Source organism: Lolium rigidum, unplaced genomic scaffold (genome assembly GCF_022539505.1).
Source record: "Lolium rigidum isolate FL_2022 unplaced genomic scaffold, APGP_CSIRO_Lrig_0.1 contig_20190_1, whole genome shotgun sequence".
NCBI lineage: Eukaryota > Viridiplantae > Streptophyta > Magnoliopsida > Poales > Poaceae > Lolium > Lolium rigidum.
Window position 1 is genome coordinate 1 of NW_025899956.1, and position 21,906 is coordinate 21,906.

General features: G+C 43.5%; 3 protein-coding genes across 5 annotated transcripts; all 3 read left to right on the forward strand.

Annotated features, from left to right (window-relative positions):
• Positions 1–93: 93 nt before the first annotated feature.
• On the forward strand, positions 94–4,678 carry LOC124680554 (probable hydroxyacylglutathione hydrolase 2, chloroplastic; the record flags this gene model as incomplete). The annotated part of the gene is given in 7 exon segments (XM_047215607.1): positions 94–275; positions 1,210–1,413; positions 2,010–2,133; positions 2,889–2,989; positions 3,551–3,625; positions 3,808–3,906; positions 4,257–4,678. Coding segments are annotated over 7 exon segments (932 nt in total), but the record flags the coding sequence as incomplete, so codon positions are not given.
• A 1,088-nt stretch (positions 4,679–5,766) lies between these two features.
• On the forward strand, positions 5,767–10,567 carry LOC124680552 (3beta-hydroxysteroid-dehydrogenase/decarboxylase-like). The gene is made up of 11 exons (XM_047215603.1): positions 5,767–6,234; positions 6,405–6,575; positions 7,053–7,169; positions 7,250–7,329; positions 7,442–7,640; positions 7,790–7,907; positions 8,114–8,288; positions 8,423–8,579; positions 9,743–9,809; positions 9,902–10,152; positions 10,250–10,567. The coding sequence occupies exons 1-10, from the start codon at positions 5,767–5,769 to the stop codon at positions 10,096–10,098; spliced, it is 1,749 nt and encodes a 582-aa protein (XP_047071559.1). The 3' UTR covers positions 10,099–10,152; positions 10,250–10,567.
• Positions 10,568–14,140: 3,573 nt separating this feature from the next.
• On the forward strand, positions 14,141–20,409 carry LOC124680553 (flowering time control protein FPA-like). Of its 3 annotated transcripts, none has more exons than XM_047215605.1 (8): positions 14,262–14,479; positions 14,950–15,192; positions 15,287–15,361; positions 15,461–16,245; positions 16,334–16,886; positions 17,001–17,270; positions 17,343–17,532; positions 20,051–20,409. In XM_047215605.1, exons 1-7 carry the CDS (start codon positions 14,309–14,311, stop codon positions 17,511–17,513), a joined length of 2,268 nt encoding a protein of 755 aa, XP_047071561.1. In that variant the 5' UTR covers positions 14,262–14,308; the 3' UTR covers positions 17,514–17,532; positions 20,051–20,409. The 3 variants fall into 3 exon arrangements, with proteins under 3 accessions (XP_047071560.1, XP_047071561.1, XP_047071562.1); XM_047215606.1 differs by having other exon boundaries at positions 15,461–15,511; positions 15,845–16,245; positions 17,001–17,532; XM_047215604.1 differs by having other exon boundaries at positions 14,141–14,479; positions 17,001–17,532.
• The last annotated feature ends 1,497 nt before the right edge of the window (positions 20,410–21,906 follow it).

The window sequence follows — 21,906 nt, forward strand, 5'->3', positions numbered from 1 at the left end:
GGAATTGGTCCCGACAATCTGACTGCCTGAGCTGTATGATTTGGCTACTGTGGCTTACGAAACCTGCTGGTCGCCGTGTTGTTCTGCAGATGCGGGGCCAGCCGTCGCTGATACCCAGGGTGAGCAGGAAGTGGCTCGGGAAGCCGCTCATGTACGGGATCGGCTCGCTGCTCGTCATGCCCCTCAGGACGCTGCACGGGGTCGGCCGCATGTTCGGCGCCGCGCGATACCTCTGCAACATGACCAGCGTCTCCTCCTCGCTGCAGATCGAGCTCGTGAGCCCTCTGAAACCCCTGATATTTTATTTTTGGTTACTATCTGTCAATCGTCCTGTTCCAGTCGTTGCTAGCGAAACCTGAACTTCTGTAGATGTTTGCTTACGAATGTAACCTCTAGCTGGCTGCCGGGTTGACATAGCGGTCAAAAATAAATCTATAGGGGAGGGCTAGTCTGCTGGCTGTTTGCTTTAGGAGACAATTCAACAGTAAGAGATGTTTGCTGAAGTGGACTAGCTATAGCCGGTTGCGACGAGTGTCTCGCAACTGCGTGGTATTGCTAGCAGCATTGCTTTCGGAGAGAAACTAAGGGCCGTTCCCAGTAGAAAAGGCTTTGTCATATTCTTCGTCCACTCCACCACTCATATTGCTTTATGCTGCTTCATTTTTCTATCTTGTTGCCTAACTACCATGAGATATGTTGGACACCTTAGACTGCATCTTTTCTTTGTTGCCAAACCTTATCAGGGTACTATGGTGGGACAGATGATGCGCACTTTCTTTAGTTTGCTCTCCACCCTCCATGTTTGCTGTTTCTTTCAGACACGTGATCTTATGGTTAATGTCTGAGCAGCATTGCTTGTATGTCTCCCAAGATATACGAGCTGTTTATGTGCAGGATTTTCATTCTAGGAGGGAATAGCATGAGTGCATGACCTCCACATTTCATTTGTTTCGCACCAACAAGTACTCCCTACGTTCGTGTTTAATTGATGCCGGATATACATACAATCTCTACTAGCTAGCCTTGCCATCGCGTCAATTAAATAAGAATGGAGGTAGTAGTATATTGTAGCTAGCTGAACAATGAAACCTCTGTTGTATACACATTTCACTTATCTTCCTTTATGTAGATGTCTCTTGCTTGCCATTCATACTCTTACACTTCCTTCCGATGTTTCTTAACTATACTCCACGTCCTTTGTGATTGTAGGTACCCTGTCTTCAAGATAACTATGCATACATCTTGCATGATGTGGATACTGGAACAGTCGGAGTTGTAGACCCTTCTGAGGCGATGCCTATCATAAACGCATTGGAAAAGAGAAACCAGAACTTGACCTATATATTGAACACCCATCATCACTATGATCATACTGGTGGCAACTTGGAACTGAAGGCAAAGTATGGTGCAAAGGTATATAGTTGGCTACCTTCTTTGCTTTTCTATTTTATTCTCTTGCTGCGTGAAGCCATTAAAATGTTTACTAGTATGAGATAAACTGAACCTGAATTAGATATTACATGAACATTTTGCTCTACCAGATATTATTGGCAGTCATATCAACAATTATCCGTCAAATTTAAGGGCGTGAGATAGAATTTTATAACTGATGTTGGAAGTTTAATTGTTGAAATGGATTTTCGTTGTTCCTTGAATGCAAATTGTTCAAGTAGTATGAGATAAAGTGAAAAAGATTTAGATATTACTTAGCATTTTGCTGTACCAGATATTATTGATAGTCCTATCAACAATTATATGTCAAATTTAAGGACACAAGATCGAGGTTTATAACTAATGTCAGAATTTAGTTGTTGAAATGGCTTTTCGTTGTTCTTGGTTTAAATTGTTCTTAAAGTAGTAAATATAAAAGGTAAAGGTTCTCTTGGTGAATAAATGGAAATGATTGACAAAAGTTTGTTTTCTAGCTTTCCCCTACAACAAAATTGTGAACCAAATGAGAAATGATGATATCTTCAGCTTTTGTTTTCTAACAATAATATTCTTACTAGGTAATTGGTTCTGAGAAGGATAAAGATAGAATTCCTGGCATTGACATAACCCTAAGCGACGGTCACACGTGGATGTTTGCCGGTCATCAAGTTCTTGTAATGGAAACTCCTGGCCATACATTAGGTGTGTAATTGCAAAATTCTTAATTGTTTTGACTTATCTTCTTAGTTGTTGTCTAGGCAGAATTATTAAGTTCTGCTGGGTATGTATTGGTTTAGCTTTACCGGAAATGGTGCTAATTTCTGCACCTGATGGTTTTAGAATTCAAAAACCAGTTATAATAAGTTAGTAGAAAAACCTAATCAAGACATGTGTGCCTTATGGGATGATGAAGTGCGAACCTGCAAATTTTGAGCCAAAGAGGAGCACTTGTGTGCTGTGCAAGAAAAAAATGTCAGGAAAGTCCAATATAACAACCCTAACTTTGACACAGTTTTTCTTTCTGCCCAGGATACAAAGTCATATTTGTGATCTGAATTTCAACTTCATTCAGCATCTTGCATATGTGCTTTTAGAGTTTATCAAAACTTAGAAGCTTGATTTGCTGGCCAAAGTTCATATGCATCCTTGATCATTTGATGATGTCACCACTAGGAGTATACTGCTTAAAATTTTAATTTACTCAGTACCTGCTTTTCTTACCTTTTCTTCTACACAAACTTATATCATTTGTGGTTGTTCATGGTTGATGTCTTCTCAAAGTGCAGAAGTAGTGACCTGCCTTTATGGAACATTTTTTGAGCTATTAAGGCTTGCCATACTTTATGGCACGTGTGCGGTTGTGTCGCTGGATATGCATATTAAGTTTGTTTGGAAAATAAGTTTCGGTGCAAGACAGTTTTCAAGAAATTCATCCGCTCCTCTTTCTTTTCTATTAGGCCATCTGAGCTTTTACTTCCCTGGATCTGGAGCAATATTTACAGGTGATACCTTGTTTAGTCTATCATGCGGAAAGCTTTTTGAGGGAACTCCAGAGCAGGTTAGATATCTTTGTATACATGTCTACTCTGTAATAGTTCAAATGTTCATATGTTATGCTCTTTGAGTTTGTCTATTTCCATCCATGTGCTTTCAGATTTTCCAATTGGATGTGTGTAATAAGCTACTTCTTTGCCAATGTTCTTGCTTCCAGAATATAAGGAACTTACCGCTAACAGATTCCCTTAATTGAGACTAATAAGCATGTTGGAGAGAGTTTCAATATAAACTGAACCATTAGAACCTATCAACCATGAGCAATAGAATAAATTTAGAAAGGTCTGTATTAATAATTATAACAAGTGAGATTTTGCTACATCGAGTATTCCTGCACTTCATTTATTTGAACAGCAAATGAGGAACAATTGTCATCAAATCTAAGTGCTCACACCTTCCACTAGAATCGGTTACTCACAAAAAAAGATTGGTAGGTTATGGATTGTAATGGTTTGTTTGTTTGTGGTTTGCTCCATTCTCCTTTTTGTAGATTTTAACTAATGTAGTTCTTTGTAAGCATCAGTGAGACTTATGTATATCACCATTTTCCGTGAACTTGCTGCAGATGCACTCTTCACTCCAGAAAATTGTAGCTCTTCCAGATGTGACGAAGGTGTACTGTGGACATGAATATACTCTGGTGAATGATATTTCCACTCAAATCTAGACATTTTCTACTCCCTCCAATTCATATTACTTGCCACTAGTATGGATGTATCTAGAACTAAAATATGTCTAGATACATCTGTATTAGTGGCAACTAATATGGATCGGAGGGAGTACATTAACCTGGTATCTAATGCTGGAAGTGCCTCCTTGCAGAGCAATTCGAAGTTTGCCTTAAGCATAGAACCAGGAAACGAAGATCTTCAGGAATATGCTGCAAGTACAGCTGAGCTGCGCAATAAGAATACACCAACGGTAATATAGCTTATGTAACCATTTGCATGTCTAACTTTGATGTTTCTTCTACTTCCAAGTTCTTCTGCTATATTATTCGTAAATATTGCTGCTTATTCCATTAATTTGTTAGTATGTTAAGTAGAAGTATGGTCTGCAAACGAGAGCCGCAGTTAAAACATTAGGCTGTTTTTGTCTTCATGATGTACCAGATCTCTGCTTGCAGTTTAGATGGCTACTAACATAACAAAATAAGTATGATGTGTGTTATAAATCAGAGTTTCAGATTGCATGGTGCGTAATTCATTCCAGGATTTGGATTGTTCATCAATTCTTAACCTGGTAAATTTTCCTGGATTCTTGTTTTCCAGGTGCCAACAACAATCGGGAGAGAGAAGCAGTGCAATCCCTTCTTGAGAACTTCCAGTCCAGAGATCAAGAAAATGCTCTCCATTCCGGATCATTTCGATGATGCACGTGTTCTTGAAGTTGTCCGACGGGCAAAGGATAACTTTTGACTAACCACAAAGACAGCTCTCATAAAAAGATGGTCCAGCTATCTCGTCGAAGAGAGAAGCGGACAAAGAACCCCACGAGATCCCCAACAGAAGGAACGGAACTCCGGGAGGAAATGTGTATAGCTTGATGTTCCTAAAATGCTTGGGCGGAAAATTGCCTCAGGTTGTATGTAGCTTGCATAGTGATTGTTAATCCGATAGCAGTCGGCTATTCTTTTGTCAACTACAAAATAAATTGTGTTCTGTTATCCTCTCTATTGGGGAACAGAAAGCCAGTTAGCTGTTTCGTAGTCCTTGGTTCCTCGTTTTCTTGGCATTCGTCATTGTTGTCGCTGTTTCGTGATCTGTCTTACGGTGGATAATATTTGCATTATGTGACAACGTAGACGACACACTGGATCACTCCAATGTAAAGGAATCAACAACTATGCAAGTTTACAATTGTAAACCTAGATCAATTCTGTCACTTCCGGATGATGTACATAATCAATCATGTAAGCAGTCTTTTCCTTGACGGCATAAATGCCAGGCTTGCAATCTACGTCGCACTTTGTAAAGTGGTGCTCAGTCACCATTCACCAATCATGCTCGATGAATGCGATGCACCACCGAAAGAGAAAGCATCAGGAGAAAGTGTGACGACTCTTTTAGTCTTTTAATATTTTTGCCATGAGCATGCGTGGCAATCTGAATGGCTTTTAGTACTACGTAAATTTCTTTATTGTTGTGAAGAAGTGTTGATCTGTCTTTCGTCAGGTCAAGAATCCTCTCTCGCCGTTCTAACTGATGTGTTGATTTCAAATTTGTTCAAACGGGCCAAGCTTAAGAGCATCTCCAACAGACACACTAAATTTTGGCACTGTAAAACTACTTTGGAGCGTGCTCCATCCGTATTTCACGCGTGAGGCCATATTCTCCTCCGATAGAAGCTCTAAATTTTGGAGCCTATAAGACTGGATAGTTGTTTCTGCGCGGATTTGTAGCACGCTCTTTCCGGCGCGGTAGATATAACAGACGGGATAACGATTTTTGCAGACCCACTTTACAACACCGGTTGCTTGCAAGCATCAATTTGGGTCTCTCACGCGCTAAATTAGTCATTTTTTTGATACAGTAATGGATACCACGCCGGTTGGAGATGCTCTAAGGATGAATCACAATAAACATAGTGCAAAAAACAATCCAAACTTGAGCCGGAATTTTTTCAAAATCCAAAACAGAAGCGAAATGGAACGGAAGAAGCCGCCACACAGACTCGAAAAGAAAACAAAACCCCTCGTCTCCTCCCGGTCATCTCGCCTTGTCCCCCTCGCCTGCCCCGCCCCGCCCCACCATCCCCCCACTCCCTGCCCACCCCACCGCGATGGCGACCGCCGAGCCCGGCCCGAGCCCGCCGTCCCAGGCGGCCCCGCGCAAGCCCGCCTGCGCCGTCACCTTCGGCCGCTCCACCCTCCTCGGCCGCCACCTCGCCGCCGCGCTCGCCGCCTCCGGCCGCTGGTCCGCCGTCGCGGTCCTCGACCCCTCCCCGCCGCCCGCCGCCCCGCCGGCAGCCCCGCTCACCCACATCTCCATCGACCTCTCCGACCCCGCAGCCCCACTCGCCCTCGCCGGTGTCGCCGCCGTCTTCCACGTGGACCCCACCTCCGCCGCCGCCGACGGGTCCTTCCTGCCGCTCCACCGCCTCGCGGCCGAGGGCACCAGGCGCCTCCTCGCCGCCTGCCGCGCCGGCGGCGTGGCCAGGCTGGTCTACACCGGCTCCGCCGACGTGGTCGCCGCCGGCGCGCTGGACGTGGTCGACGCCGACGAGGGCTCGCTCACCTACCCCGACAAGGTGCGTACGGGAGGACCCTCCCCCGCCGTCGCCCTCTCCTCGACCTCGTGATCTGATCCCCGCGCGCGCCGTTCGCTGTGGCCGTTCGCTGGCTGGCTGCTTCATCTCGGCTAACCAACATTTCTGCCGGTGCTGAGTAATTGCCTGATTGGTCCTGCCTGTGGACGCAGTTCGGGGACGCGGCGAGCGAGCTGCGGGCGCAGGTGGAGATGATGGTGCTGAGTGCGGACGGGAACGGCGGGATGCGGACGTGCGTGCTGCGTCCCAGCAATCTGTTCGGGCCTGGCGACTCCAGCCTGGTGAGGCTCGTTGCTGGATACGCGAGGTCTCCCTTGAGCAAGGTATTCGAAGCTGCCATTTGCCCGTTTCTGTTTAACTTTTATACAGTAGTAAAGAGCTCATAGAAATTTAAACATGTACTAGAATTCCTATTGCACTTCTGTGGTAACAACAGATACGATTACTAGAAGTCGTACGCATGCCTGATTTGGTGGCCAGTTGCACTTCCAGATCTCCAGCGATGCTTGCCATTTGAATGGTTGTATCTGCAATTCACTCGGTTCTAGAATTATAGTTCGCAGTGAATCACAATTTATCAGATTAGTGTTAATAACTCATCGCTGAAACAACAACCTAGTTTTCCAGGACTTCCATTTTGACAGATGTAATATGAAAATTTATGTTCATTCAAGTATCTGTATCCTTTCAGCTGACACAGTTTTGCACTTTTGCTTGTGCTTTTCTGAATGGTGTCCAGTCTCCAGAAACCTTCGCAGGCTATTAAGTACTATCAGCTTTCTTACCCAAGTCCTGTTCAGTTTGTAATAGGTAGTGGCGGTAACAGGTCTGACTTCACGTATGTGGAAAATGTTGCACATGCCAACGTTTGTGCCGAACAAGCTCTATGTTCAGATACCGATTCTGTTGCTGGAAAGGTACACTTCTGGTTGATTAAAATGCTAGTATATTTATATCATTTAGTTTGATAGGTAATCTAATCTTTAAAATTTTGCAGCCCTTTTTTATTACTAACGGTGCCCCTGTCAAAACATGGGAGTTTATGTCCTGCATGATGGAAGCCATGGGTTGTCAGAGGTCTCTCTCTCACACATATACACATACATTTTTTTGCGAATGCACACATATACACATACAGTGAAAACTATTCAGGAAATTAACATGTGGGTGGCTGTTCTTCCATTTCCAGGCCCAGGATTAATCTTCCTGCCAAGGTGGTCTTGTTTGCTGCCGAGTTCTCCAATATGATTCATCACAGATTGGGTTTGCAAATGTCATCCTCTCCACTGCTCTATCCTGATACAGTATACTTCTTGTCACGCACAAGAACTTTTAACACTTCAAAAGCTAGAAAGCTTCTTGGATATGACCCAATTGTATCATTGGAGGTGTGCTTGCTTCCAAATCGAAAATTATATATTTGTTCTTGTTTCTCAATCATCTATTTTCTTGAATCAGAAGTATTTCAACAAAACTATTTTTCTCTAACAAAACAAATGTGCACATCCAGTGGGTTTGATGTTTGATCTGTACGCAGGATGGAATTATGAAAACTGCTGGGTCAATTTCAGAACTACCAGATATTTTGGATCTATCGGTGAAACAAAGTTCTTCTGGACCATCAAAAGCTGATAAGCTGCTAGGTGGTGGAATAGGTGAGCATTTTTGCACTGTACTTGCTACTATTTTTTTAACTATCTTTTTTTTGAACTTTTGCTTGCTACTAAATTGAATGAACTAGATAGCTGGAAGTCAAAACAATATCCAGAGACAGATAGCTGTTTTCACTAAAATAATTTCTTCGTCGTTGTACTATATATCCACGTTTTTGTCTTGTTAACTTGCTACCATTCTACTGCAGCTGCTGATATTCTCCTTTGGAGGGATGAAAAGAAAACCTTTTCATATATCACATTAGTGTTTCTGCTGTTCTACTGGTTCCTTCTGTCGGACCGAACCTTTGTCTCCTCATCTGCCAAAATTCTTCTAGTGATCTCCCTGGCTCTTTACATCCATGGTGTGCTACCTTCGAAAGTGTATGTATACTGTTTTGTATTGTGTGTTGGTGTGTTATATTTTGGTAGATAAAGATTAAATGAAATCTCATACCTGTTTTTAGGTGGATAGGTTTTAGTATGTTACATATAAGTATTTTGAACTCCTATTGCAGGTTTGGTTTTGCAGTAGAGAAGGTTACTCCTGATTATTTTGAAGTATCAGACTCAACGTTGAGGAATCCAATTGTGCACCTGGCTTCTCTATGGAACGGAGGTATTCATAAGTTGAGGGTTCTAGCAGAAGGTGATGACTGGGGTACCTTTTTGAAGGTTTGTATGCAGCCAGTTGAGAACACTATCTTAAAAGTTTTCTTAATGAAGTGCCCCATGTGCCCTATCTTATTATCCAGTAGCTTGCTACAACTATCTTATTTGAAGCACTGCCCAGTAAGTTACATTTGAATTTGGTCTCTCTAGGTAGCTGTTAGCAGCTGTCAGGGATAATTCATGAAGTGTCTTTTCTTTTCAGTTAGCAGTAGGCTCAGCTTTAGTTGTTTTATGAAGTTGATTAGCCGCACTGAAAGAAAATGGTAACTTAGCTCAGTTGATAGAGCGCCCCTCTTTTTAGGGGCTGCGTGTGGTGGAGTATTTAGGATGAAAGCTCGATGAGCAGACCCATTAGTGAAGGGGTCTAGGTAGAGCCGCCGCCCGTCTTTTTATCCGCCCTTACAGCGACCTTTCTCTCCTTTCCTCCCATGACAAGATCGACGCATTGCCGAAGTCCTATTCAGACGTCACCACCCCAAAAGAAAGTTCCGAAGAACTCTGTCCTGGATTATTTCTCTACATTCATGTTAAGTCATTAAAGTTACAGTTTACTTGATGCACCCTGGTTTCTGTGGACTCATAAAAAAAAATTTGTGGCACAAAATATTTTGCTCCTATATGCTCTACAATATGTTATTTGCTGAGAATATCCTGCATGTCCAGTGAAAAACTATGTATTTCATCATTGTGAGGTTGGTACAGTCCTACATGTCAGCAAGATATCAGTGTCATATACAGAATCGGCCCCTTATTTTATCCATCATGCTTGGTTGATGTGTTCCTGTTTCCAGTTTTGATAGTTATTACATGGTTAACTGAGGGGCAGAAGTAATCATTGAGTCCATCTCAAATTTACCCCACCCCACATAAATAACCCTTGTTGATTTAGCAATGTTTGTACATAAATAACTCAGTCCAGCTAGACTTTACTCAAAAAGCACATACTCCCTCCGTTCCAATGAATAAGGCTTTAAAAAAAAGTCAAGCTAAGTAAACTTTGACCAAAGTTTTAGAAAAAAACTATTAGCAACTAAATATTTTATAGATATCAAATGAAAATACATTTCATGATGTATCAAACATAAGCATGGTTGCAAGAGCGTATAATCATGAGAATTTATTTATGTTACAAATGATTGATCCAAATTTCCTTGTTTATACTACAGGCTGTTGTCTCCTTGATCTGTATCAAAGTAATGTTGAACCTCCAATTTAGAGTGCTGGTGGGTCTTGGTAAGGGTTATCTTTTGCCACTTCTTACATTTTTCTCATTTATCGTGGCAGTTATCATTTAACTATCAGTTTCCCACCCTTCTCAAACGCAGTACTGGCATCCTTGTTCATTGTCTTCATTGTCTACGAACAATGTGAGGAGGATATCGACGCTTTGGTAGCTATTGCTTCTGCCAAAATCAAATCCCTGGTAGACAGAGTGGTTAGAGAGTTGCCGGCACTTCGGAATGTGCTGGTCTCTTTGAAGGTGTCCTATATTATAGAGATAATGTTGGCCATGAGTGTCTGATGCTCTGTGACTGCACTATGCTCAGTCCCTGGATTTCTACTGCAGTTGTCCAAGGTACAAGAGTCATTGGTGTTTTTAGCCGTAAAAGTTCCTAGTTCCTTCCAGCTGCCATTTCTTGGAAATTTACAGGAATGTTGCTTATTTGTTTCAGATTCTATCCCCAGGAGAAGCGTTGCTGACTAGTGTGAGAGATGCCCGTTCTATCGTTGGAACATTCTGCCTATCGGCCTTGTGTGTATCTAACATTTTGTTCAAAGAATGCTAAGATGTCAACTGCTTAGTTATAGCTGTGCTTACTCGGCACCGTAGTGGAGTTTATAGATTTGTAGTATATCCCTCCCGTCAACGTTTGCATGTGTGGTTTTGTGAACAATGTAACGGATAGTCTTAGCCGCAGAGTTATTGGTGTTTAACAATTACAAACTTTTAACAAATTACATGTGAAGTTCCTGCTTTCTTCAACGGCTCACTGCTATGGATTGTTAAAATAAGTGTACTAGTAGTTGCTTTCACTCCTGGCGCTTGGCTCAATGATTTGCAGCAAAAGGAATATGGCAACGCCCATGATGGTGAGAGGAAATGCAGAGGAGATAAGCAAAAGGACGCATGGCGCTAGGCTTGAGCAGGCCGTTTCATGTGGCATAGATTTCATTGAAAGACACAAAAAAACAACACCGATCTAGCAATGCCAGCTTATTGGTCAGCTTATTTGTCTATCGAATTGTAAGTAATGTTATGTGAACTATGCATGTATTTGCTAACAAGCCAAATGTTACGTCAAATAGTAGTATTTCATTTCGGTTGATGACTCGTGGTATTCAAAACTGTGTCAAAATGGATGCTGCAGCAACACGTACCCTGGATCTTAAACATGGCTGGATTGGAAAATCTAGAGCACAATAATGCAAAATATCTTTGTCAGATTTAGACAGAACAGATGAATGTGTCTCTCTGCATAGTGTCGGCAATTCGGTATCTAGAGAACAGGATGCATAACTCTTAACAAACTGCAAGCACTAACCAAAACAAGGCCTTAACATAAACAGCATGCCTTCATTGATCCATGCAGGTTGTTGAATGCCGAGCGTGCTTGTACACCTCTCTCGAATGCGGGCTTCATAAGCAACGTGATCATGTTAACGAGTTCAAGGAGGCAAAGCTGAATAGTTCTTCAGCCTGCCGACATATATCAGTTCGAAAGGTAGATCATGTCATAATTTAAAACTGAGAAGCAAACTAACTAGGGGAAACAACAGGGGATAGGTAAATCATCTTGCTGGATAGCATGGAAATCCATACAATCAAAAGAAGCAAACAATTCCTTGTAACACAACAACCGAAAAATTTCTTGCAACAATTCATTATATGGATTGCAATTTTTCCTGCATAAAAAAGCACCATCTGAGCTTCAAAGCCACGCAGTTCTAGATTTTTGAAATTTGAGCAAGTGCAAGAGCTCTTACTCTAATGTACAGACATTTAAAAAAATATTAATCACTCATGAAGCCTCAAACATTTTCAGGATTCCGGATCTGATTCATTACACAATTTAAACAGGTGCAGTTATCTAGTTAGACCATTAAGAAATGGGGTAGACCTGCTTGAGGAAGCTGGCCATTCTTCTTTTACTTCATGCTTTTCATAGGTTAATTCTCCTTAACTTTGAGTAATGTGAACTAGTAGTGCTTCCACCAAACAATTAAACTATTTACTCTAGCCTTGTCATGTAAAGTCTTCGTCCGATATTGATACAATGCACTTACGTTGACATTTCGAATGGCAATAAAAGCTTAAGACAAAGCAAAAGAACAAGACCCTTGACAAGTCCCTCAACAATGAGCACTGTAGGCTCAAATCTCAAGTGAGCCATAGGAACATAAAGCTTGGGCAGAAGCAAGCAACAACTTTGCACACAAGTCTAATGTAATGCTAGTAAATTAGGATGGAAACTCTAGTGTTCCCAATTCCCTTCCCATATAATTAAGCCCCTTTTTTAGTTAAACATGGTGTTCTGGAGATATAAATCAGCATATTAGAACAAAATATAAATGTTGGATAACTTGCAAGTTTTATTTTGGTGAATTTGACGTTAGGTCCAATTCTCTTGCCATCTTTAAAAAAATAAGGTGCCCCTCTCAGCTTCCTCCATAAGCCACCCGACTTATTATCCGGGCTTCTCACCGTAATAAGCTAAATATGGCTTATGAAAGAAGCTAGGGAGAAGACATGGTTATCTTTTACGGTTTTGCTAATTCTCAGTAGATTGAGATTTACCTTAGAGCTTAGTAGAATCTGTAGCCATTGAATTGCGCTAAGATTCGTGCGGTCATCTTCTACCTTGCACGCATCGAGCGGTAGGAAGGAGGGGCGGGGAGCGTCCATTGAGCCGGAGCTGGTGACGGCGACGGCGAGGATGGGTCTTAGGGTGCCGGCACCGGAGAAGAAGGGGACGGGGCTTAGAGGGATGGCCAAGACGACGGTGGACCGGTGGAGGAGGAGTTTTGATGGGGCAGGGCGACGAGGCGTCACGGCAAAGCCGGCCGCGGGCGGGAAACTCATTGGTTCGGCTAGCGGTGGCGGCGGGAGAGAAGGAGGCGTCTAATGAGCTCTAACCTAACGCTCATTAGACCGAGAGCTAGAGAGACCATATTATTTTTTTAAGATGCCAAAAGAATCGGGCCTAAGCAACGCCTCCCATACAGTCACGGGCAAATGTGTGCCAAAAGTGATCCCAGCCCTCTCGGTGGAGGCCTAAGAGCATCTTCAGGGGCGCGCCGAACATTTAATCGGCCTCATTCGCGCGTCCCAAAGCCTCTTTCCGTTCGGCGAGACCCAATATGTTGTCCGACGCCTCGAGGCCGTTTCCGCTCCACAGGGGACGTCGGAGAGAGCGATAAAACAGGCGGGTACCCACCTGTTGGCAACCAAATCCAGAACGGTTGGTCCCCGCCTTTTATTTCTCGTCGTGCCTCCCCTCGCGCGCCTCCCACCCCTCCGCCGCCACTCGATTTGTCGGTCGTCTCGAAAGCCAATCTCTCCTGAGTCGGACATCATCGTGACGGATGACTCCCTCGCAGTCCTTTTCGCTGCCGCCATTTCACCAACGCGTCCCAGAACGCGCCGGCAAATCCGCCGCTCCTCGGCGCATAGGTGTTCGACGGTTTGTCTGGTAGGCGTGATAGGTCGCTGCTCGTTGCCTCTTCTGACGTGGATGAATTTTAACTATTTATTTTGCTTCAGACATGGATATTGAGGACAAGATGATCATCCAAATGACGGAGGACAAGCAAGCCTTCGACGACGACCTTCGGGAGGATTTTTTGATCATTGTGTCCCTCCGAGACATGCTTGACTCCGACACGGAGAAGAGGAAGAGGTCGCGCCACAAAGGTTCAAAGCCAGGAAGAAAGAATTCGAAGTCCCGATAGAGGATGGAGGGGCATACCATGCTGCACAACGATTACTTTGCAGAAGAGCCAACACAGGCCGATAATTTTCGGCGCCGGTATAGGATGAGCAAGGGTTTGTTCATGAAGATCCTCCATGGTGTTTGAGAGTTCGACCCTACTTCAAGTCGAAGCACGATGTTATTGACACGGCCTGGTTCTCGTCGATTCAGAAGTACACCACTGCCATGAGGATGCTTGCATGCAGAGCACCTGCCGATACAAAGACGACTACCTACGCATGAGTGAGTATACTGCCATTGGATGCATGTCTCTAAACACGGCACCAAACAACAACCTTCCTAAACACTTGATCCGTCGCGATTTAGAGGAGGCTTTGGGTGCTATAATTTCTATGACTGAATAAGAATCGGCCGATTTAATCTACACCGTCGCGCTCTCTTGCTTTCGCAACCAGCAATTCGGACCGTCTACGGATTTACGGGCACGGTGCGACCGGCCCAGCGTGGTCTGAATAAATTCGAGCCGGACCAGCCCGGTTCTCCTACCCCACCCCACTCCCGCAAGAGATCCAGAAATCAATCCCCATCCTGACGCAGGGTTCCGGCGATCTCCCAGCCCCCCATCGCGGCTCGATGTCGTCGGAGCCGCCGCCCGCGGAGCCCTCCGAGGCCTCGGCCTCGGCCTCTCCCCCGAAGGTATCCCCCGGTGGCGCCGCAGCCGCCCCGCCGGGGGCGGCCGCCCACGAGACGAACACGCTCTGGGTGGGCAACCTGCCCACGCACGCGGGCGAGGACGACGTCATGGCGGCCTTCGCCCCGCACGGCGCGCTCGACTGCGCCCTCTCGCGCGCCGGCGCCCGCAGCTACGCGTTCGTGCTCTTCCGCTCCGTCGCCGAGTCCCGGGCCGCCCTCGAGGCGCTCCGCGGATCCAGGGTCAAGGGCTCGGCCATCCGGATCGAGTTCGCGCGGCCGGTAACTCCTCATCTCCCTTGCCCGCCCACCTGGATCAGCCCGTGATTCGGCTGCAGTTGGTTACCCCGCGATGTGTTGCGGCAGTTAGGGTTTACGTGCGTTAGATTGGTGGTTTTGTTCCTTGTTTGTACGGTGAATTGCTCGCATCATTTTTATGATGTGCGAATAGACGTATGCCCTGATGATCCTTTTGGTGTTTCTAGGCTATAACTTGCTATGGTGGTTCAATATCTAGCCCTTTATACTATGGTTTCATTTCAGTTAGAATGCTATTATATTGTGATTTGCTAGAACTATACATTACCTGCTATATTTGATACGTTTCGGTTTGAGTTAGAATGAGCATATCATCATAGCTTTCTCTCACAGCTTATGTTGCCGCTAGCTCTTCCGTTTCGAGCTGGATTTTATTCTTCTACGTCGTTACAGAAATAGTACCATGTGTTCTTATGGTTGGTGTTTGTGTACAGGCCAGAGCTGTTCGGAACTTATGGATTGGCGGAATCAGTCCAGCAATTTCAAAGCAGGAGCTGCAGGAGGAGTTTCAGAAGTTCGGGAAGATTGAAGGTGTTGCATTCTCCCGTGATCAGACTTCTGCATACATCGACTTTGAGAAGCTGGAAGATGCCATTTCCGCGCATAGAGCGTTAAATGGGACTGACTTAGGTGGGAAGGAATTGTGTGTTGATTTCCAGAGGTCCAGGGGCAGAGCGGTGAGTATTCGGTATTGTTGACTGATTTACGTGAATAATACTTGCAGGCTGCATTTTCTTAAGGGCGCTGCCTTATTTCTACTGATTTTGGTAGGAACGGTCGGAAGCGGGCAACTTCAACAGTAGAGGATCAGTGCCTCCTGGTGAAATGGGAGGTGGGCATGTAAAGGTACATGCTGTTTTACCATGTCTTGGATCTTGCCCGTTGTACTGTTGTACTCTTGATCCGCCGATGTTTCTTACAGTCATATCATCTTCTGTCTGTCAGGCTTCTGCTGGAGTACGAGCGCGGGAAGCAGACCGTTCCAATGTTCTGTGGGTAGGTTTTCCCAATACACATAAACTTAATGAGGAGGCACTTCGAAGAGCCATGGCAGCACATGGTGTGGTTACAAACATTAAAGTTTTTCCAGAAAGGCAATATGCTTTTGTGGAGTTTGCAACCATCGAAGGAGCTTTTAAAGCCAAGAATCTCCTAGATGGTCGCCTTTTCAATGATAATAGAATTCATGTTGTTTTCTCCAACAGTGGGCTAGCACCCAGTAAACTTGATAACCTAACACCACCTGCTGGGTTACCTGGATCTGACACGTACAGTGACAGTCCGTTTGCCGCTCCTGATTATTTTGGTCCTGGTCGTGCCACTTCACAGGGTTATGATCCTCGGCATGGAAGATCAGGATACTTGGACTATGGTGCTGTGCCAGTACCTGGTGGTATCCTTCCAGCACCTGAACATGGCTCATCTTTCTCGACTGGACGTTCTGCTCAGAATGCATTTGATCCGAGAGATGCCAAAAGGACGAGGATGGATGGTGGTGCAGACCGTTATTATGTAAGGGCAGGCAGCGAGGCAGTTCATCCAGTTCGGTTCGCTCACCAGGATGGTGTTGCGCTTGCTGAGGAGAGCTTAAGCCCTGTTATTCGAATCCAGGGCACGGTGCACCAAATTTCATCCTTTGGGCACTTTTGGCGTGGCAGTATCGCCAAAGGTGGATCTCCTGTTTGTCGTGCTCGCTGCTTGCCTATAAAGAAGGGCATTGAGATACCTTTGTACGTATACACATCACTTAAATCTTGTTTTATAGAGGTTCATTCTATAGTTGATTTGACCTTGCACATGTTCCGCTTTCTTTTGCAGGCCGGACGTTGTTAATTGTTCTGCTAGAACGGGATTAGATATGCTTGCAAAGCATTACGGAGATGCTTCGGGTTTTGATATTGTCTTCTTCTTACCAGATAGCGAAGATGACTTTGTTTCCTATACTGAATTTCTGCGCTACTTGGGCTCGAAAAGTCGCGCAGGGGTTGTAAAGGTTGATTCAGGGACTACTTTATTCTTAGTACCACCATCAGATTTCCTGACAAATGTTTTGCAAGTTGATGGTCCGGAGCGCCTTTATGGCGTGGTACTGCACATTCCACAAATGTCCACTGCTGCTGTCCAGAGACCATTGCTAACTGGACCAGAGTCACAGCCTTACTATGGTATGGTTTCATCTAATGACAACCACCACCAGGATGGTCAGTATCGAGGATCTCTGCGTGAGGAAGCAGTTCAGTCATCTCTATCAAGTTTTCCTATGAACCAAATAGCAGGACATCAAGCACAGGCTTCACTAAAGCCTGACATAATGGCTACGTTAGCTCAGCTTATGCCAAATGTGCAGTCAGCAGTTCCGGCAACTGGTCAGGTACTCTCGAATCCAGACAGATCTGTGTAATTACTAATGCATGATGCATCTACAATTTCTTACATATGGAAGCATTAAAAATTAAACAATGACTTCTATCTTAATATTTGGCAGATGGGTAGTCTTCAGCAACCGGGACAACAAGCTTCAGCAGCTCACTTGAGAAGCTATGGGGGCATGGCAGGTGCTCAGGAGCAATTAACACAACATACCGCTTACAATCCTGAAATGACTTTAAATTTGCCACCGCCACCTCCAGTCCCTAGCCATGCACCTAATTCTGCTATGGCATCATCGGTAGGTGGACACAGTTTACCCACACAGATGAACCAGCAGCAGTATCAACCAGAGCCGTATTATGCATCTCAAAACAACTACGGTTCGGTAGGTAGCCATTCAAACCTCCCACTCCCTCCCCCACCCCAAGTCAATAATGGTCCTTTAGCAAACAACCAGGTGGGGGCAAACCAGAATTTCTCCTCTCAGGCACAACAGCAACAAAATGTTGCTTCTGCTTCTTCCCAAGCTCCTGATGAGGCAGATAAGAACAAGAAGTACCAGGCGACCCTCCAGTTTGCTCACAATCTATTGCTTCAGCTACAACGTGGATCTGGAAATCAACCTTGATGCTAACTTACTACTTCAGGTAAGCGCACGTCTGCACTTGGCATTTTATTAATTTGCTATATTTTTTCTGCTAAAAATATAGAGGTAGTGGAATAGCTTTAGTTAACTTAAGCAGCAGCATGGATATATTTTGTACGTCTCAAAGCTGAATTCCTGCTAAAAGTATAGAGAATTAGAGATAGTGAAATACAGCTAACTTAAGCAGCAGCATGGATATATTCCTTACGTTTCAAAGTCTTAAATCCTGCAAACAAGGGCATTTAAGTTCTGCAAACAAGGGCATTTCCGTAACATTGGGAAGGTTTGCATTATGTGTGGTGGGGTGTGTTGCAGATAACTGGTATGATCATGTGGGTGGGAATCAAGGGCGTATATGCATACCTTTTCTTGCAATTCCACACTTGCATCTGTTTATTTAAGGACATGTGCATTTGATGTTAATAATTTTTGCTTGCATAGTGAACTGATGTATCTGCATATTATTTCTGATTGAATTCTGTACATCTGAGCTACATAGGTTTGTTGTAGTTTAATTCTACAAGTCTTTCAGCATTGCAGTAGCTCAAGGCATGGTAGGGTATAGCTTGCTAGAGAGGTTCTTTAGTTTGATTGATATATATGTATGAACATTCTTTCATGTAATGGCCTTCTGGTATCCGAACTCTGGTGATATGAAACGAAACGAAACTCATTCTTTCACCATCGTATGTAATTTGCAGTCCGTGGTTCTCATGCTGCGATGAGACTCAGATTTCAGCAAGGTGCTTTGCTTTCCTTTGCAAACACTGCTGATGCCTGCAAAATACCATATAGCTCGTACCTTGCCATCTAGGGCTGGACATCAGAACCGAGTTAACCTGAGAAACGTTCACCATTCTTAACTACGTAGCGACGTGTGAAAAGGGCTGCACGAAGCCCTAGCCTCCAGCACCAGCATACGAAAAACATTTTTTTCAAATGTTCGCACCGAAACGTTTGAGTAGAGCGGCCTTTATTTTGAGAGTATAACGGCGGTGCATGCTCATCACAAACAAAGGCCATATGAAGCATTGAATTTCCTTCAGTTCTCTTTTTGAATGCCGGTTCGATCTCGCTGTGCTGCATTTGAGCACGCCCCTTTCTGATTCAGCATCCAATCGAAACTGATCTATATTATTTCTTCTGTCGATAAACTAAATGCTGTGACGAGTTGGCCGCAACGACCCATCCAGTTAGGTTAGGATTGTAACCACACCCCTTCATGTTTGAGCATCGCATATATAACCAGTATCAGAGTGTGCCTGGTGATTTGCCGGTGATAGTGTGCTGTGGGTATTTTCAAATTAGAAACGCAATGTTCGTCAATCCTCGTTTTGAGCTTCTAAGCGTCTGGCAGGCAATCCTTGTCCTCATGGTTCTGACCTCCGTGTCTGCTCGAGCTGAAAATTCCAATAGTACAGAGCGACATACGTACATCTGTTTTAAGCTGGTACTTAGCTGGAAGCAGAGTTCGAAACTCTTTCTTGTGGTTAAATTAAAGTAGCGACCAAATATATATAAAAAATCAGCATTCACTCCTCACCGTCTACGTTCATTTCTGTGACTGGATGCGCCTGTGCTTGGAAAAATAGGTACGCTCTGCTCCTGTACCTTTTTGTTGCTGCGTTTTATAATAAGGAGGCTTTGTAACTTCGTACAGAGATTTACCTCGAAGTAAGTTTGGCGAAGCCAGTGGTGCGGTTCCTGCTCCCAGCCATGCGCAAGTAACATGTCTATATGTGGCCTGCAGCACCCTAGCACCCAAACGTGATAGCGATATCCTTATTTTTACATGCAAGTAAACAACGTCCATCTCTCTCTTCCCCTCTCTCAACGTGCCATGTGTGGCGTTATGCTTCTCTCTCTCAACTTACTGTAAATTTTCTTATTATTATAAGCATGTGGTGGTTGCAACGGCACTTCGCTTCCACTAATTTATCGCTAGTTGGCTCTCCACTCTATCCATCTGAATGAACAAATCCGGCACTAGATGCCTGTCAGCGCATACTCCGCTTTTGCATGCACGTTGGCTACTCGCCTGGAAAAGTTAATGTTCCAGTTTGACAATCATATAAACGGCCGAGTTCGCGAGCTCATATTCGTTTCTGCACCGGAGCTTCTCAGTTTTTCTTTCGTCGTGATATCCCAGTTCTGCTAATCGGTCGAACTGATGCCGTACTCAGATTATTAGCAATTCCTTGCGCTTAAAGCATCGTTGTTTTCTCTAATTGTCTTGCCCATACCGTCAATAACCACATTTGGGGAATGCTGACGGCTGGCGTCAGACAATTGACTTGTTGACATAGGAGAATAGGACTATTCTGATAAAATCGTTCAATTTTTTTTCTTTTTCTGAAAAGTTGTTTGACCACCGCTGGCCTATAATACAAAAACAAATCACTGTTCAAGCCGATATCGTTTTGTTCATTTTATATTCACCGTCAAATTTTGAACCAAAAAAATAATACAACGTTTAATCCACTCACTTGATGCCTGACAGATCGTATATACATGTGTAGGTACTCTCGATGGAATGCTAGCTTCCCGTCTCGCCTACAACGAACCGGCCCATGACGTTGCTGGTGGTTACCTGCTCCCCATGATGCAATCAGTTGCTACCTACCTACCCAGACAAGAAACAACAAACGAGCGTCAAGTGTACCTTCCCTTTATCTAGTCCCGTATTAGACTTGTCAGATATCAAAAAAGAAAAAGACTTGTTTTGTTTTTCTAGTCTTGTACTTCATGTTTTCTAGTTATTTTAGCTTGGAACATCGTAACCGTTTGTATGTGTGGCCTAGTTGGCATGACATGCATTATGTGTTTCTTTTATCAAAACAAAGGATATTTGTTTAGAGTCTAATTGTGCCTTAGTTCATGCTACCTCCATTCATAAGTTGTTTGGGTAACCTGTGATAAGTTAGTGGTGTGTATTGCTTATATGTCAAAAATGATACCGACATAATTTAGACAACCTTAGTGGTGTTTATTTTTATCCCTCCTCTTTTGCCTATTCTTTGGTCAAACCTACCCATGATCATGTCCCTTGTGTGATTGCTATTGGAACCAAGATCCTAAGGGCAAGCTTGTTTAGATTTAAATATTTTAAGGGCATGCTTGTTTAGATTTACGAATTCATCGGTTGCAACATAGGAGTTTCAAGAAAATTGTGGAAAATGCTTAGAATATCCATATTGGTTTCTTTGATAGTGCTAAGAAGATAAATGCCAAGTTTAAAATTTAAGAAGTGACATCAAGCTTTGGGCAAAAGACCTACCATGCCTCAAGAAATTAATTGATAAAGTGAATTCGTTATCTCACTGATGGACAATTTGGAAGAATTAAGAACTCTATCTCTAGAGGAATGTAATTTAGGATATATTCTATTATAGAACTTACTGGAAACAGGGGAAAATCAAATGGGTCCAGCTTGGTGATGCTAACAGCAAATTCTTCCACACCAAAGCAACAATAAATTATAGACATAATTATATTGCAATGTTAAGAAATGATGACCTTGCTGTTATCTCTGATCATGATGGAAAGGTAGATATTATGTGCAAAACATTCAAAGAGAGATTGGGTCAAACTGATTCACCAACTATGCATTTCACTCTTCAATATTTCTATGGAGAAGGGATGGATACTAAGACAAGTGCCAATTTGGAAATCCCTTTTTCGACAAGAAATTGAAGATGTCATTAAAGAGCCACCAAATGAGAAATATCTTGGTCTTGATGGTTTCAACAAATTGCAGGTATATTACTCGGAAACGGTGCCAAGGATCCCATCAAAGTTTTTTATGAGGGAAATGTTAATATGGAAAGTATAAACTCTTCCTTCATTACACTTATTCCCAAAATTGATACTCATGTAGTACTCGACAGATTTTAGGCCCATCTCTCCGCTAAACAAGTGTGATTAAGATCATAACTAAGTTTTTAGCATCCAAGTTACAAAAAAAATACTCAAGTTGGTACACAAAATCTAATATGGTTTCTTCAAGAAAATATCAATACAAGATTGCATGGGCTGGGTGTTTGAATATCTGTTTTAATGTCATAAGTCTGAGGAGATTTTGATTCTAAAGTTGGACTTTGAAAAGGATTTTGATAAGACACAACATAATACAATTCTAGAAATCTCAAAGGCTAGAGGTTTTGGGGTGAGATGGATCAAATGGATAAAGCTTATTCTTAGTACTGGAAATTCCGTAGTACTTTTGAATGGGGTGCCTTGGAAAAAATCTACTTTAGGAGAGGTGTAAGGTAGGGGAACCCTCTCTCTCCCTTGTTGTTTGTTTTAGTTGCTGATCTGCTATAATCTCTCCTGAACAAGGCAATGCGTCAAGAGTTAATTACCAAACATATTCCTT